Source organism: Triplophysa rosa, linkage group LG5, assembly GCF_024868665.1.
Source record: "Triplophysa rosa linkage group LG5, Trosa_1v2, whole genome shotgun sequence".
NCBI classification, from domain to species: domain Eukaryota; kingdom Metazoa; phylum Chordata; class Actinopteri; order Cypriniformes; family Nemacheilidae; genus Triplophysa; species Triplophysa rosa.
The window spans coordinates 12,110,901-12,128,745 of record NC_079894.1 but is presented as its reverse complement, the minus strand read 5'-3'; the positions used below and the strand labels follow the sequence as shown (position 1 = coordinate 12,128,745).

The 17,845-nt window shown below is 38.6% G+C and overlaps 1 protein-coding gene across 7 annotated transcripts in view; it reads left to right on the top strand.

Moving 5' to 3' along the window:
- The window catches only part of arhgef4 (Rho guanine nucleotide exchange factor (GEF) 4), a 39,300-nt gene that overhangs the window by 9,999 nt on the left and 11,456 nt on the right, over nt 1–17,845 (top strand). For all 7 annotated transcript variants that reach the window (XM_057334133.1, XM_057334136.1, XM_057334134.1 and 4 more), the window contains one exon: nt 17,690–17,838. In XM_057334133.1, the coding sequence (XP_057190116.1) occupies nt 17,690–17,838 (149 nt within the window). The remainder of the gene's footprint in view (nt 1–17,689; nt 17,839–17,845) is intronic.

Here is a 17,845-nt window from a genome sequence, read left to right as displayed (position 1 = left end):
GGAATCTCGTGACCTCCCGGCGAGAGCTGGGGTCAAGTGATGTTAGTTTGTAAACGAACAATTGTTGGCTAATCCTCATAAATTAATGTTACTTATCTAAAAACTGAATGCATTCAGTGTTTAATTTAACAGAATGTTTTACACTTAATAAGCAACGGCTTTCTTCTATTCATAATCCATTAATTGCTGTGATAATCCAGTTAACGTTCATACAGGATTGGGAGGGGGGATCTGCGGGTTGTGAAGATGTTCAGCCCTCCAGGCATTATCACATCTTATGGCAGTAAGACAGATGGTGTTTCATTCACACCTTTTATACATGAACCACAAGCGTACAGTGTACAGTACTCAGCCTCCAAGCAGCAGTATTGTTTCTGGTATCTGGTTTGTGGTATGCAGAAGTGAAGAGATCGTGTTTGACGAAACCTGGTGTGAGTGTGAAGTCGCTGAACAGAAATTAAAATAAGGGAAGCATCTCTGTGGGTTTTCACTATGTATTCTTAAAAATGTTCTTTGTTGCATTTTAGATTAAAAAAAGCGCCTTCATCTTATCAAGAATTATTGTATATAGTTCTTTGGAGAGCAGTTATTTCGATGAAAAAAATTCCATGCTTGGTAGACTTAATAAAAAGAGCAAAAAAATTGTAATAGAATTTTTTTTAACCAAAATTTAAGATACTAATTTTTGTTGTTAAGATTCTAATGAGTTGGTTTGAGTCATTCTATATGAACAAATTATTGAGTGAACTTAAGTTCAGCCATCTTAAATTTGTAAAAAATTTAACTTTACTTTGTGTTTACAGACAGATTTAATGGCAAAATAGTGCAAGAGCGCAACTTCAAAAACAGCACAGATGGGAGTGGAAATTTCTGCGGGTGATTTACTAACAAGGCACACATTAAAAACACAGGCGTAATATCTCATTCCTATAATGACTACCAAGAGCAGAGCAAATAAGCGCAAGGTTTAAGACATGCTTTTTTGGGGGCGTTAAAGGACCAGTTAGTAAAATCTAACGGCAAGGTTGCAAAATGCAACCAATGGCTCACTCCATCCCTCCTCCCTCCCTTTCCAAGCACCCGCGATGTATGTAGACAGAAATAGCTCATTCTAAGGTAATAAAAACATAACGCTTCATTTATGCACCTCTGATGGCATAGTTATGTATATTATATTGCATTTCTGTGAAAAGATCATCCAAAAAATTACACACTGGACTTTTAAATAAAGCTGCAAATACCAGCACAATGACAACAGCAAAGCTCACTTAATCGTGTTGAGTGGTTCAGTTAAATACTGTCCTCCCATAAAGTTTGCGTCTGAAAAAGAAACTCCTACGATTGCATATCCAATAAGGTCAAAACAGCTGTGTCAACACCTTTTCAATGCTAATTTGCACTGCGTCTTTAGTAAATACCGAGAGTAGTTTTTTACGCCAAAAGAGGTGTTTGCGCTGCCGCAAGCCGTTAGTAAATCTGGCCCTTAGTGTTTAATGTTAATTTATCTTTAAATGAATAAATGAGGCATTTATATAGCGCTTTAATTTGTATTGCTGTACACCCAAAGCGCTTTACAATCGCTCACCACACACCAGCTATAGGTGGAGAGGAGAGGGAAATAGAGCCAATTCAGAGAGTGGGGATTATTAGGAGGCCATGTATGACAAGGGCCAGGACACCGGGGTTACACCCCTACTCTTTACGAGAAGTGCCATGGGATCTTTAATGATAACAGGGAGTCAGGACCTCGGTTTAAAATGTCATCCTGGGGCATAAGGACCCATACAGATCACAGGGTGAGCACCCCCTGCTGGTCACTAACACCTCTTCCAGCAGCAACCTAGCTTTCCCAGGAGGTCTCCCATCCAGGTACTGACCAGGTTCAGCCCTGCTTAACTTCAGTGGGAAACCAGTCTTGGGCTACAGGGTGATATGGCTGCTGGCAGATCACCCTGTAGTCATCTTTTGCCGTAACTTAATTGAGTAGATGTACCGTTTTGTTTTCAGTGATGATTTTTGTTTAGTACATCTACAAGAACACTGTAGAGCAACCACATCGTACTCAAAGTTTGTTTGCACTGTGACGCAGTTGCTTGAGTTTACCGTGGCATTTTACTGTGGGTGAAATGACACTGCAGTTTAATTGTACAGTGCTGGTAAGATCCACAGCGACAATGAGCTGAGGCCCACACGGCAACACTGAGCAAAGGAATTCTCTCCATTGTGTGAACGCCTCAGCTCTTAAACAGATCCACTTTGTCAAGCAAGACACCTCAAATTCTGCCTCTTCTGCCTGATCATGATAAACTGTCAACACAGGAGATGCCATGTCAGGATTGGTATATATTTTAAAGAAGACATGGCTATTGGCTAATGGTGTTTTAAGTCAGGATGTCATCTTCCAAACCCCAAACTTTAGTCCCTGGATGGAGAGATATTAGCTCTACTGTGAAATCATTCTGGCATGTTTCTATTTCTTGTGAGTTCATGAAAACGTTCCTGACACTCCTCACTCTGTTTGGGTCTTTAATAGACGTTCATCCTGTTCACAGGGTTAGTATTAATCTATTCAGCTCTGTTGCATAAAATGTATGACCGTCATGGGCTCTTTAAATCTCCTATAGAAATCTGAATAAAGCTTTCCACAGAATTCAAGTACCCATCAGTGATAAAATGATGTGTATAGAGAAATCTATATCAGCTCTTTGTAATGTGAATTTATATGAAAAATGTAAACACTGTAGAACGATCAGAAGATTAAACATCCCGATCAACCCGATATAGCAACTAAAAGTGCTTTCTGTTGGGATAATGATGTGCTTTAATGTAAAATATTTTGGCTGGTAATTTTTAAGATAATCAAAAAATTCAACTCTCAGCTCAGATTAAAATATTTTAACATACTACTAAACCAGTGGTGTAGTCGGGGCCATACGCACGTATACGCCGGATGCTTACTTTTTCCACAGCGCTGTTTGCGTATAACAACTTCTAAAGATCTATATTAGCGTATACCCACTTGTTCTCCTGCTTAACGTCTCCAAGCTGCTAAGGTGGTTGCTTTCCCTTTAACTGTATCACGTTCACTATTCGTTCGTACAATTGGTGCATTTCTTAAGAAAATACACAATATTTCCACGGCCCTGCCTGCGACAACCACGTCAAGCGCATCATCTTCAGTGTTGGCAAAAGCCGTCAGGTAATATTGATAAAACTGATCACTTTTAGTCAAAGCTGGACAAGTCAGAATCCTTCCATTTTCTCTGTATCCTCATTATCTTTCCGGTCGTTTTAAACCTTCTTGTTACATTTATTCTACATTTAAAATAATGTAGTCTGTTTTTTACCACAACATTTACTTCATTAATCTCTTCCCCTTAAATCATTAATTATTGACACAGAGATGGAAGTGATGACAAAGTTACATCTGTGTTCTGTAAAATCTTGCATATGTTTTTGCGTAATCTTGTATATGTGATATGTTAAAAAGATATGATTCTTTGTAAAAAAAAATATTGTATTGTGGTCAACAGCAGGACTACTGGCATAGACCTGTTTTTTCATAGAACTTATTTTTTTCCAATTCAACTTCATATTCAGTGCATAAGTGGAAAATTATGCATACATATTTAAAGGGGTCATATGGCGCGAATACGTGTTTCTCTGTGTCTTTGGTGTGTTATAAGTTGCCCATGCATGTAGTAGACACATAAAATTGCAAAAATGAAAGCGTCGGAACAAAAGATGCATTCTATCTAATAGCGAATGCTCACCCAGAGCTGCCTGAAACGCCTCATGTAACCACACCCCCACAAATCTACGTCATTTCGTGGTATGACTTGACTGCCCAAATGTATACGCAAGTAAGGTGGGTGTACTTGTAAATCTCATTGTATCGTCGCTGCCGCAGCCATGTCGTGGAGTGTGTTTCGTTGCGAAAAGAAAGCCTCTTTGTTTGCTCTTTCAAAAGATGAGACAACTAAAAACGAATGGTTACATTTTATTTACAATACTGTTCCAGAACAGTACAATCCGAATATTCAAGTGTGTGCAGCGCATTTCACAGATGATTGCTTCATGAACCTGGGAGAGATCAAGGCCGGCTGTGCATGAAAGCTTTGGTTAAAACGTGGGGCAATTCCAGTCTGGCGCTTCAGATTCGCAGCCTGTAAGTAAATATTCATTGTAAAAGACTTTGTTACGGACTAATGTGAGTTGAGTTTGTTGTGTGTTTGTGATCTACAAATGCAGACACACGCGCAATGTGAAAAAAGACAACATAAGTCCTAATAATCAGTAATTATGTTCCAACAAGAGGCAACAAATGTTCTGTTTATAATGGGGTTTATTGTCTTTGTTGAGTCGTGACAAGACATGGTGTAACACTGGTTGATCACTAACGGCAAATCTTTATAACATCGTATATAAAAGCTGGCAAAGTTGATGTATCGGCTTGATTATCTTCATTATCCGGATCAGATTCGGGCTCGAATTGATAAGGAAAGTACCGATGACATTTTATCACCTGTCAGTACAATTGCTTGGGAACATGATGTTCCAAATATGGTAAGAGGCGTTACATTTCCGTCCCACGCTTGCCGTATTCAACCAATCACTATGCACTGGTTATCATAGCACACCTTGCTTTTCAGAGCGATGAGCTTTGTAACATCAGCGCGTTTTAGAGAGGCGGGGCAAAGAGGAGATACAAAAATGCACGGAATGTGGAAAATACAGCGTTTTTGAACCTTAAAGGTGCAGTTTGTAAAAACAGCCGCTAGAGGGCGCACGATCAAAACAACAACAATGCCGTAGCTTGATGACGTTGTGAAGGCGCGTGGAATGATGGGATCTGTTGTCTTCAACTCCACTGCTGATGGCCATCAATCAGACGGGAACGAGAAATTATGTTAGCAGATGAGGTAAAGTTTTATAATTGTTGCGAATAATTGTGGTCCATAAATAAGTGACTGCTCGAAACAAGTGAGTGGCTTGCTAGTCGCTAGACAGACACTACTTCCGCATTTGTCCACGACACTGTTGTCATGTGGTTTCTACGTCAGTAAGGGCGGTAACAAAGGGGAACGCGGATATGACGCCATTGACAGGTGACTGCACAGCCCGTGTCACTGTTTAGAATGGCGATTTTCTCACGATTTACAAGTCGTTGGAAACATTTGAGATATTGTAAGTACTCAGCTGAACAAAATATATAACACTAGCTTAGTGTTTTTTGGATATTTTACTGCAAAATTGTTACAAACTGTACCTTTAAATCGTGTATACACATTGCATTACATCCAAAACAAATGATGATATTCGTTTTAGCCCTGTCATTTGACCCCTTTAACTGAAATATTTGTCATATGTTACTAGAAAAATAAACAAAGAAACACACTGACCTCTGTCTTTTGGCCATTTGAGGTCAGGGTTTTGGTTGTATAGTATAGTACACAACTTTTTTTGTTAGGACTAAATTAGCAGTTCATTAGAATATAGTCAGCCATAGTCTTGATCCTTTGTTACAGCCAGAAGACGAATCAGATGGAGGCTCTTTTTTCCCCTGACCCCTCTGTTTACTGTCTAAGAAACACTTCACCCAGAATTCCTCACCCAAGCGTCACTCTGTCTGGGTTCTATCATACTATCTAGGCAGCTTATGTTCACGTCAGTGTTCTTGCCACAGACATTTTCAGCTGAAAGTGAGGAATATCATGCATGTCTTCATCTGTCAGTAGATGGCATGTGTCTGTCTGTAGTGAGTACAGTTTATCAGTTTTCTCAAGTTTGTTCTCAGACACCAGTGGGAGTCCCCGACTGAGCTGTGCTAGGCACGGCCTGATCGGCCTGAACTCTATACATACCAGGGGCTCTGTCTGCTGTTGCATCGTCACAGGAAATTTGTTCTAAGCGCCCTTGAGTCTAATTTTCAGTTGCCTTATAGAACTTTGTTGTAGAAACTGAATTATGTTAGAGCGTGTGTATTGTATCTGATACAGAAAAACACTGTATTGGAAGAATGTTTATGGTGGTTCACTTAAAGGGATAAAACATCATTTATTAATCCTTATGTTGTTTAAAACCTATATGACTTTCTTGTTTCTGTGGAACACAAAAGAAGATATTTTGAGAAATACCTGTGATTTTGTGTCCATACAAAGGAAGTCGGTGGGATTTAATGCTATTTGGTTACAAACATTTTCAAAATATCTTCTTCTGTGTAGAAGAAAGAAAGTCGGACAGGTTTGAAATTACAAGATGGTGAGTAAATGATGAAGAATTTTTATTTTGGAGTGAACTATCACTTTAAATTTAGAAATAAATATTTTCCTATAACCCAGAGAATACTGTTATGCATGGCCATCAATTGGTTTATTGCTTTTACAAAAGGCAGTTTTAATTTTATTCTGTTCTGATATATTTTATTTTATTAAAAAATATGTTTTTTATTTTTTGTTGATGTTTTTTAGTTAGGGCTGTAAACATTTTATTGACAGAGAAAATGGATTACAATAACATGGCATGAGAACATAAATGGGGTTAAATGTTAAGTAATCACAATTATAATGTGATGGGGGAAATGAACAGTTATAACTTTTATTAAATATTTGTCATTTATTTGCAAAGTCAACTAATAACATCACTTACTGTATTTAAACTCAGACCATAAAAGAATAAGAACACAGTGATGCTGTTAGGCTTCATCATCTTCATCATCATCTCATTTACATTTAGTCATTTATCAGACGCTTTTATCCGAAGCGACTTACAAAATGCTCATATCATATCATTTTATTTTAAGTGTGAAGTCCATCGTAGACACATTAGTCTAGTTTGTGTAGAGTGAGTATATTAGTATGGTGTGGGTATGTGAAGTGAGGATTACTCACAGGGCCTGGTGTCTCTTCTCTGAGACTTAGGGAATGTCAGTCTGTCTGTTAGTTTGAATGTTTTCCAGTGCGGATCTTATCAGTGATTCACACACTATCTCTCAGTAGTCAGGCGCTCTTATGATAACTCTTCATCATCTTTATCTATATCTATATTTTATCTGTATTTCTTAAATACAGCCTCCATTAGGCTTTAAAACTTTAACACAAAGAGCACATGAAATGCACTGACTAGCACAGTTTTCTGTTCTGTTTCCTCACGTTTATTGACATCAGCTTTTTTAAGCTCTTAAACATCTGTTCCATGTGCTCAGGCTAGCAAAAGTTTTATATCATATGGCGTTTTAATACAGTATGTACACCTATCAGCATGTGCGTTTATAAAGCACATTCAGTCCTTGCTTGGCTAGTGTGTGTACTACTGTATATGGTCATTTCACGAAGCACACATGGGTTCTCCTGACCTGTGTACTTAAATGGAAGATTAAAGTAATTCCACTATAAACCAGTAGTGTGTTTTCCGTTCATAAAATCCTCCTATTGGTGACTTTTATATATAGAAGTAAATTGACTCTGTCTGACTCTGTTCTGATATCAACAATAAGCATGTAGTTATCTCAGGTTTATACATTTTTCACATTGTATCACAATAGCGATGTGCTTGGTTTACCTAACACGCTATCATTTCTCCTGTCAGGTGTGAACAGATGTGGGTCTTTCTGCTCGTAGCTCTCCTGTGAATTTAAATGTTTTACTAGGGCACATGTGTATCTAACATATGTTATGTCATGAAAGGGCTAATTTGAAATCAATCTGGTTTTTCAGCAATGCAATATGAATATTAATGGGGCTAATCATTTACTGCCAATTGGTATAATCTATTCATAAGCAACAATGTTATATGTTTAAAAGATAATGCATATTGTAATAATAAGGAAGTACAGTAGTGATTCATTTTATTTTGCCTGTTCAAAGTAAATGTAGGACACTGTTGGAGTGTTAAAACAAAGTCAGTCATGTGATAATGAGCTGATGAGTTTTTGCAGAAGGACCTTTTGGGCATATAGATCTGCATTGATCTCTTTGGCACTCAAAGTCAGTTTCTAAACCAACTCTTTACCTGCTATGCTATGTTTTAATACGCGGATGTGTATTAATCTAATTCTGTTGTGTAGAGACTGTGATAAATATAGAATGAAATCTGTATTTATTGCTGATGGAATTTGTGACTTTCATGAAAATGAGTTAAAACCAGCAAACATGTTTGATAACCACCCTACCTCTTTTACCATGGGTCACATTATTTAAAGTGGCTACAGACTATTTGGACACTTAAGCCACACTTAAAAACTTATGAATGTCATTGCATAAGACAACAGCGTATCAAGAGGCATTTATATTACAATTAAGAATATGTACTGTTATGTGCTTTTCAAAAATAGTAGAAACACTATTTGGACACTTTAAACCCTGGTTAAACATGTCGTGTCACAAAGTCGATGTGATAAAGTTGTACACTTGTGGTTACTCTGTAAGGAAACCATGTCAAAAAAAGTGACAGGTTGGTTGAAAGTAATATGTATATGTCTGCTGAAAAAACAATAGAACCCTACCCAAAACAAAATACAAAAGGTAATGGATTTAATGGTTATAATGGGAATCGTATTGTTTTAATGTAAATTATTATGGTGTCTACTGGTATGTGATGGATTCTATTGGTGGGATGTTATCTGGCAGATGGAAACCATTAAATCCTGTTGGAATAATGCCCAAAACACACTACAAAAAGGAATTTTGTAATGGATTTTAATGGAAAAAGTTAATAGTTCATAATGGTATTTTAATGGAAACCATTAGAATTTCTGTGATGGTTTCTATTGGGATTCTATAGTTTTTTTTTCAGCAGGGACATGTTGCAAAAATATATGAGAAGAAGATTCTTCTTGATATTCTGTCATCAAATACAATAGACTTTATACACTTTAAGCATTGCCAAAATACTTTTTGGAGCTATTTTATACAGTTACGGCAGTATTCTTCACATGTTATGCTAATCTTGATCATGGTTTGACTGTACATGGTGCTCTCAGTGTCTGTGGTCCTTCTCTGACTCCACACATTGATGATATAATTTCCACAAGGACTAGCAATCCACTGTGAAGTCCAAGTGTATGAAGAGTGCGTCATGGTCACAAAGGGGGCGCTCATGAGCAGGCTTTTGAACCATAAAATGACAAACAGAACACTCTCTCACGGATCACAAACTCGTGAGAAGACCTCAGCATATTTTAAGAGGAAGTATTTTCTTGCTCAGCTGTTAGCAGAGATGAAAACTCGAGTCAGACAGTTGCACCCAAGATGTATTTTGCAATAGCTGTTAAGTCTACGGGGGGTGTGCTTTAGCATTTTGCATTGTTAACAAATATTGCCATATCGTAGACGCATGTTCATTTAACATGGGTAAAACAAATATGCATTTCCTATTGCATTTTCATTTACAGAACATAAAACAAGAACTTGCCTAATAGTTACCAATGTACTAGATAATAAATTAAATATACATTTTAATGTATGTTATTAAATATTTAGCAAAAATTTAAACATTATATACTTTCTTTAGAACAGTATAACTTACTAAACAAGGAAGCAATGCATTTTTTTAACTGGTCATTCATTTCATGTTTTTCCCTTTCATTTCAGTGTTTTCAAAACTAAACTGAAAGCAAAATTGTACTTACAGTAAAGAGATTTTAGACTTGACGTGACAATTAACTTAAACGTGTCAAATTGTGAACATATGCTTGACTATTAGATGTCATACTTACTAACATAAATTACATCTTTGTAAAAAAGAAAGCCACCTTAGCAAAAACTTTCAATATGTGACTTTAAAAATGCTGAAGGTTGTGAAGTTGCACATACTATTATTTCATAGTCTTTTATCTTCAGTCTTGCTGTACTTTGCTACTCTAACTTTGCTTACTAATGTACAGTACGTCCACATTTTGATGACTTGTTATAATGGAAGTTTTAGAACTCAGGACTTTAATCTGTAAAGTGCAAGTGGATAAGACTGAGTGGAAGGTGAATTTGTGCAGTCGGGCGACTTTATTTGAAGAAACAGGTCAGCGCGCATTTACAGTCCTGCCTGTTTGAACGGCTCCTCAAATTACCCTTAACAGATCAAGAACTGTATAGATAAATATAAGTATATGTGTGTGTTTATGCATGGTGCCCTAACCTAGTAAGCCAGATAAAACATGCATGAGTTAACACACATAGTACATTTGAGGGTTGTACAGTATTTCTGTGTTATACACTTGGAAAGCAGTTTTGTTCATTACGGTTAGTTTTATACAAGTAATGGTTATGCAAGTATACTTTTAATTTCCAAAAATATAAGATCTGCGATAAGATGCAATCGCTTTAATTTGCATTAGTTATAATTAAAGGTTCAGTGCATTAAATTCAGTGGCATCTAGTGGTGAGGTTGCGAAATGCAACCAATGGCTCATTCCACCCCTTCCTTTCGAAGCACTATGGTGGCTGACACAGAACTAAGATGTCGTCACATTTTCACTACTTTGCAGAAGGATATAACATATTTACGAAACGCGCTCTGTAGAACAGTTTGTCCATTTAGGGGTACTGTAGAAACAACATGGTGAACCTGTTACGTCCCCAAGTTGTTTTCAACAGGTTCGTTGTGGCTAGCTCTGAAGTACACTTCTGATAAAAGCAAGACTGGTAACAAAGATTTATTTACAAAAAGGTGTAAGAATATATATACACAATATTTTACAGGTATTTACAGTTTTTAGAACATGAGCGTTGCTAAAGCAAAGAACAAAACAAAAACACACTCTAACTTTCCCCGTCCCCTGCTAAACTGCCTTCAAAAAAATAAAACACAGGTAATCGGCGTTAAAACGCTCTGAATAAACCTACACTCTCTACACCACATTACATAGCCTAAATATCATTTTATTTACTTTATTTGATGAAACCTTGCTATGCTTATGGAATAACCATTTTATAAAAGCAATAAGCCCCGCGAAGCAGTGCATTTTATAACAGCTAAGGCGCTGTGTCCACCGAGGCGTTTACGCCTGCAGCCGACGTGTTTTTTCAATTGTTTCCTATGGAAACGCCGTGCTTTTAAAAAAAGCCTTCAGGTGACGTTTTTTTTCCGCACTCTGCACTGGTGCTATGCGTTTTTTTCACACTCAGCGCCGGCGTTCGACCGAGCGCCCTGAGTTGAAAAATGCTCAACTTTGGGCAGAACGCTGCGCCTGCAGTGGGCTTTTCAGCCGAGCTCCTGCCATATTCAGCCACGTAAATGCGCCTGGGTGGACACAGCCCCTATGGTGGTGTGTCCACCGAGGCGTATACGCCTGCGGCCGACATGTTTTTTCAATTGTTTCCTATGGAAACGTCCGCGCTTTTAAAAAAAGCCATCAGCTGACGGTTTTTTTCTGTGCTCTACGCTGGTGCTATGCGTTTTTTTCACGTTCAGCGCCGGCGTTTGACCGGGCGCCCTGAGTTGAAAAATATTCAACTCTGGGAAAAGCGCTCAGCTCGTCAATGTCACTTTGTACTCGTCATCCAATCACAGTGCAGGAGGGGCGGGACCATACATAGCAACCACAGCGTCTCGTGGAAAATGCTGCGCCTTCAAAAGCGCCTGCAGCGGGCGTTTTCAGCCGAGCTCCTGGCTTTTCAGCCGCGTAAAAGCGCCTCGGTGGATACAGCCCCTAAGGGGATTTTNCCCCCACAGTCACCAGATCTCAACCCGATAGAACATCTTTGGGATGTGGTGGAACGGGAGCTTCGTGCCCTGGATGTGCATCCCACAAATCTCCATCAACTGCAAGATGCTATCCTATCAATATGGGCCAACATTTCTAAAGAATGCTTTCAGCACCTTGTTGAATCAATGCCACGTAGAATTAAGGCAGTTCTGAAGGCGAAAGGGGGTCAAACACCGTATTAGTATGGTGTTCCTAATAATCCTTTAGGTGAGTGTATATACACAATATTTTACAGGTATTTACAGTTTTTACCACAAACACGGAGGGAAAGAACATGAGCGTTGCTAAAGCAAAGAACAAAACAAAAACACACTCTAACTTTCCCCGTCCCCTGCTAAACTGCCTTCAAAAAAATAAAACACAGGTCTTCGGCGTTAAAACGCTCTGAATAAACCTACACTCTCTGCTAACCAAAAGTAGGCTACATGGGTTGGCAAATGCTCCTTACCTAATGTGTTTAACAGCAACCGAACTACATGATGCACAATCTAAGTCACGTGACATACTTCCCTGTTCAAAAACCCTCCGGTCAGGTGTTAACCAGCACAGGAGCCATGTGTCACTAAATACAAAAGACTAACAGCGTTAAACACTCAGAAGATTCTCAAACTACCACCCTGTTGAAAAAAAACAGCATATGCTGGTTTGGGATGTTTTGATGCTGGTTTGTGCTGGTTTAAGCTGGTCATGTGCTGCTTTAAGATGGTCATGTGCTGGTCCTTAGCTGGTTTAAGCTGGTCAAACCAGCATCAAAACATACCTAACTGCTGTTTTTTTCAACAGGGCAAACAAAGGACTATGCAGAAACAAGTGGCAGTGGGAGTAATGCTTCTAATGTTTCCGGTGTCAAGGAAGGGTTTTATAGGCTGAGCCTCGATGTAGATTGGTGGATACCACAGTCAAGTGTCAATTAGGACTGACAAGCCGGTTAACCAATGGGCACGATCCTAAAGAGCGACAGGCAGAGAGAGAGAAACAAAAACAAGAAAACAAAACAACACCGTACAAACTATTTCCCCACACACAATATTAGGCACGTAACAGACCCGCAGTGTATGTGGATAGAAATAGCTCATTCTAAGGTAATAAATTATAAAACGGTCAGTTCTGGTACTTGATTCTGATTGGCTGAGCCGAGTTCTAAGCCGTTATAAAATACCCCGATTTATAACGGCTGACCACATTACATAGCCTAAATATCATTTTATTTACTTTATTTGATGAAACCTTGCTATGCTTATGGAATAACCATTTTATAAAAGCAATAAGCCCCGCGAAGCAGTGCATTTTATAACAGCTAAGGCGCTGTGTCCACCGAGGCGTTTACGCCTGCAGCCGACGTGTTTTTTCAATTGTTTCCTATGGAAACGCCGTGCTTTTAAAAAAAGCCTTCAGGTGACGTTTTTTTTCCGCACTCTGCACTGGTGCTATGCGTTTTTTTCACACTCAGCGCCGGCGTTCGACCGAGCGCCCTGAGTTGAAAAATGCTCAACTTTGGGCAGAACGCTGCGCCTGCAGTGGGCTTTTCAGCCGAGCTCCTGCCATTTTCAGCCGAGCTCCTGCCATATTCAGCCACGTAAATGCGCCTGGGTGGACACAGCCCCTATGGTGGTGTGTCCACCGAGGCGTATACGCCTGCGGCCGACATGTTTTTTCAATTGTTTCCTATGGAAACGTCCGCGCTTTTAAAAAAAGCCATCAGCTGACGGTTTTTTTCTGTGCTCTACGCTGGTGCTATGCGTTTTTTTCACGTTCAGCGCCGGCGTTTGACCGGGCGCCCTGAGTTGAAAAATATTCAACTCTGGGAAAAGCGCTCAGCTCGTCAATGTCACTTTGTACTCGTCATCCAATCACAGTGCAGGAGGGGCGGGACCATACATAGCAACCACAGCGTCTCGTGGAAAATGCTGCGCCTTCAAAAGCGCCTGCAGCGGGCGTTTTCAGCCGAGCTCCTGGCTTTTCAGCCGCGTAAAAGCGCCTCGGTGGATACAGCCCCTAAGGGGATTTTAGGAACTTCGCTTCGCGAAGTATTTTTTGTTAGTTTATACCATTTCCTGTTTACATTACAACTTTTGATTATAAATATGTATTAGTACATGCGTAAATTAATATAAACTATGATTGAATAATAAGTATTGTTGAAGTGAATGTTAACTAATGTAGTTAAGTGACAAATTTGTAAACTGTTACCAACATCACTAAGAAAACGTCTGCAGAATATCAACTTATTTGTGCATGAGGGCAATCCTAGACAGGAGTGTTTGGGTTACCCCATTGTGACCGTCTGACTTCCAGCTCTGAGTGAATTATATTTGATATCATCAGCCCATGCGGCCCTGGAAATGCTTTACTCTGTCGACTGCACTAACATGTGCTGCATTTATGGGCCACTGAATGCCTGATAAACAAATTAGAGCGATTTGATTCGTCTATCAGTCTCCCTAATCAATCCAACAGCTTCCACAATTAACCTACATAGAGGATGACATTTTCACACAAACAGCCAGTTTGGTTAACAGTTACATTTCTGCATTAGCAGACGTAATATTCCGCTGGGTGTGTTTTTAATAACATCTACCCAATTGAAGTGTTATTGTATTACATTAAATTACAAATTTTGTTACATGACTTATTTAAATAAACAGACTGTTTTCTTCAGCATTGTTAGAACAATGGATCTCTCAGAGGTGTAAATATGAGGCTACCTGCATTTTCTCTCATCCATTCATTATGAATGAGTCAGGAAGAGAGAGACTTGCAGGTCTCTTGCCCAATGGTTCACTGCACACTAGTAAATAATAGCAGTGGTGTCTGTGAGAGAAGCCTACCAGTCTGCAGATAGAGTCTGTCCAGGACATAACAACAGCAAATGCGTGCTGTGTTGGGACCACCCAGACCGCTGTAGAACCAGATTTTGAAGTGTGTATAGACATTTTGTCAACACTGCTTTCTGCTTGAAAGTGTAAAGTTTTGGGAAGAAGTTTTGGGCTGCTGATAGAATGAGAGTCTGAGCTAAAACAAATATTATAAGAACATTATAAAAACATTATACGACAAAAACAACAAGCAATTCATTGTTTTTACTAATACCATCATTTGAGGTAGAACAAAAAGGTCACATGCTATACAGTATGTGTTGAAACAGCCAAAGCTTTTCTTTGATGCTGTCTTTATGAATGAGATGCGACTGAAACAGCACAGATCTTGCTTCAAGCTATTGAACAGAAGACTGACCAATCTAACTTGACCATAAAGCAGTTTCAATAAAACCTCCCCTTGGACAAAGGATTTTCAGTCAGCTGTGCTTGTGCTTCTGCTTGAACACCTGTTGTGCCACATGTTTAGCTTTGATTAGTATAACAGCAATCTTTTCTCATAACAGCAATCTCATATTCATGTGATGTGCACGTTTTAACAAACATCCAGCAACTATTAATGAGTTTCAGCTTAATAAATATTACAGCTGTTGTTCGGTTAATCCTTTTATCAGCAGTATACAAATCATTTAGGCCTACATGAAGAACATTGCAGGGTCATTCAGTTTCCTGTCTGGGAAATGGTTGCGTAACATCAGACTCCCCATGGTAAACTTTGTTCATCTGCAGACCATGAGTTCACTTACACGCTAAATCTGGAGTATTGATGTGAAAAATACATTTGAATTCTACAGTACATTCACACTCCTGTCCAAATTTTAGCAATGATTTAATGTGTTATATTGCTTTAATATGCTTTAATTAGGGATGCACCGAATGTTCGGCAACTGAAATGATTCGTCCGAAAATAGCAAAAAAGCGTGTTCGGTCGAATAAGTGAAATATGGTTGAATACATTTTAGCGAATACATTGACGTCTGATGCGATCAAGCAGGAACCAGCACAGAGAGAGAGAGATGCGCACGCTTTATTACACCTTCTGAGAGAACAGTCAGTCAGCTTTTGTGGGCGGAGTTTAGCGAGAAGTGAACTGAAACGGTTGTCAGTCAGCCTCAGCATGAATTGCTTGCATGGATGTTGGCTTGTTAAATGACACTTTTTAACGAACTACTTTGTTGTTGGCGAACAGAGTACATTGCATTCTTTATGCAGTCAGTTAGTTTAAAATATAAAAAGCACATTGTGATCATTCAGTTTATGCAATAGTGAAAAAATCGGCTAAATAAATAGAAGAAATGCAAAAAAACATGTTCGGTGTTGGATATTCGGCCTTTGGCAGGGTTCCTACACGTTTTGGAAAAGTATGGATTTTTATTTGATTGTTTTCCAGGTCTGGATTAGTATGGAAAAAATTAAATTATGGAGAAAATTGTGAGTTTCCAGACTATTGCCCTATTTGGTTTTCTAAAATATAAAATTAAGAATTTCTGTTTATAAATGTATTTTTATGAAGTTTGGAGCATGTTTCGAGCGCTGCCAGAAGATCCGCGCTAGACCAAGTCTGCTGGAGGAGTGTTTGCTGTGATTGGATGTTACACAGTTAGTCAGCAGTAACCTTAACAGTCAGGCTCCCCCTACTGTTCGACTAAACATGTTGAACACATGGCCGTACCCACCATTTCCATGGTATGGTTAGGGTTGGGGGGTTGTCATTCCAAACCAAAATGCTCCTGAAAGATTGATTGTATTTCAATCTGGTAATTTGTATAAAAATATCAATTGACCATGTGTTTACTCATCACTGATAAACATAAAAAGACAGACATGGTTTTAGCTATTGTTATCTAATTTGCACTCCAATTGTTCTAAAATGCACATGTAGCTCAAGACATCTTTTTTTTTGTTTGGGACAAACTCAGTTTTTGGACCTCGGATATTTCTAAAATCCTGCGTATGGCCCTGATTGAACGTCGTCAAATTTTGAAAGAAGCCAAGTTAATGGACTTTAGTTCTCTTTTCATGTTCATTAATGAATTGTATTTCACCAATCCTTCTGTTGCTGTGGGTTGAAGGTATACAGTTATTTAATTTGACGAATTATTAACATTGCACTAAATTCCAATAAAATGTACATTTATCATGTCTTGGTTTGGTGTTAATTAAATGTTTATCAGGTATAGCTATAACAGTCCACTGATTATTTGGCAAAATATTATAATAATATACATGTGAACAGTAAACCACTACTTTGTCAGATGTTAAATATTGTCTGAAAAATCTCCAGGGAAGTCTGTGTATGTTTGAGTCTGGAAAAGTATGGAATTTCGAAATGGAAAATGTGTAGGAACCCTGCTTTGGCCAAGTGTTTTATTTTTATTCGGCTTCGGCCAAGAATTTACATTTCGGTGTATCCCTCATTCAAATGTAAATGATTTACGTTTTTCTCAAACTTATTTGAAATCGCATATGAGGACAAAACATAACTTTTTGATTTTTTATATATTTCTAGCACATTTGATTGCTGAGCTCTCTGAATTAAGTTCCTGCAGAAACCACAGGAAGCTGTTGATTCTCATGGATGCTTCAAAAAGAACAAAGCAAAACATAAGAACCTCACACCATTCAAGCTCTAGTTTCATAAGGCATGGGAAAAGAATAAAGGAAAATAACTGAGAGCCATTATTTTCATGTAGCCTATTTATGTTGTTATTATATAATGTGTTTTCTTGCTGACTATTTTCAAGACTCGATGTTTAAAAATCCAGTCAGGATAGTTTTCAGAAGATTTTCAGAAGTTGCTTTGGAGTGAATCTGATGCCAAACCTAGCAGGGGGGTTAAATACACTGTACTGTACATTGCCCCTTTAAAAGGTTTTACAGAAACAAAATAATTTTAGGCTAAATACATAAACAATTTTTTTTAAAGATATGTAGAAAATGATGTACACTCACTAGAGATGAAGACCCGGTCATCTCTTTTAAGATGTTGAGATTACATGACCAGTCAAACACACAAATACACAGGCCCATGACTAATACTAATCTGTGTTTAAGAAACTCGAGTTCAAATGTTGCAGGACTGTGACATTGAGTTTTGTGTTTTATTTTCCAGCGTTGGTGATAACTGATGGACCACAGGATAAGTCTGGCCTCGCTGATGATGTGGGGAGTGAAGATGACCTGTACAATGAGTTTCGCAGCGCCTCTAACCGTTTTGGACACCCAGGAGGAGGAGGAGGAGAGCAGCTGGCGATAAATGAGGTTGGAC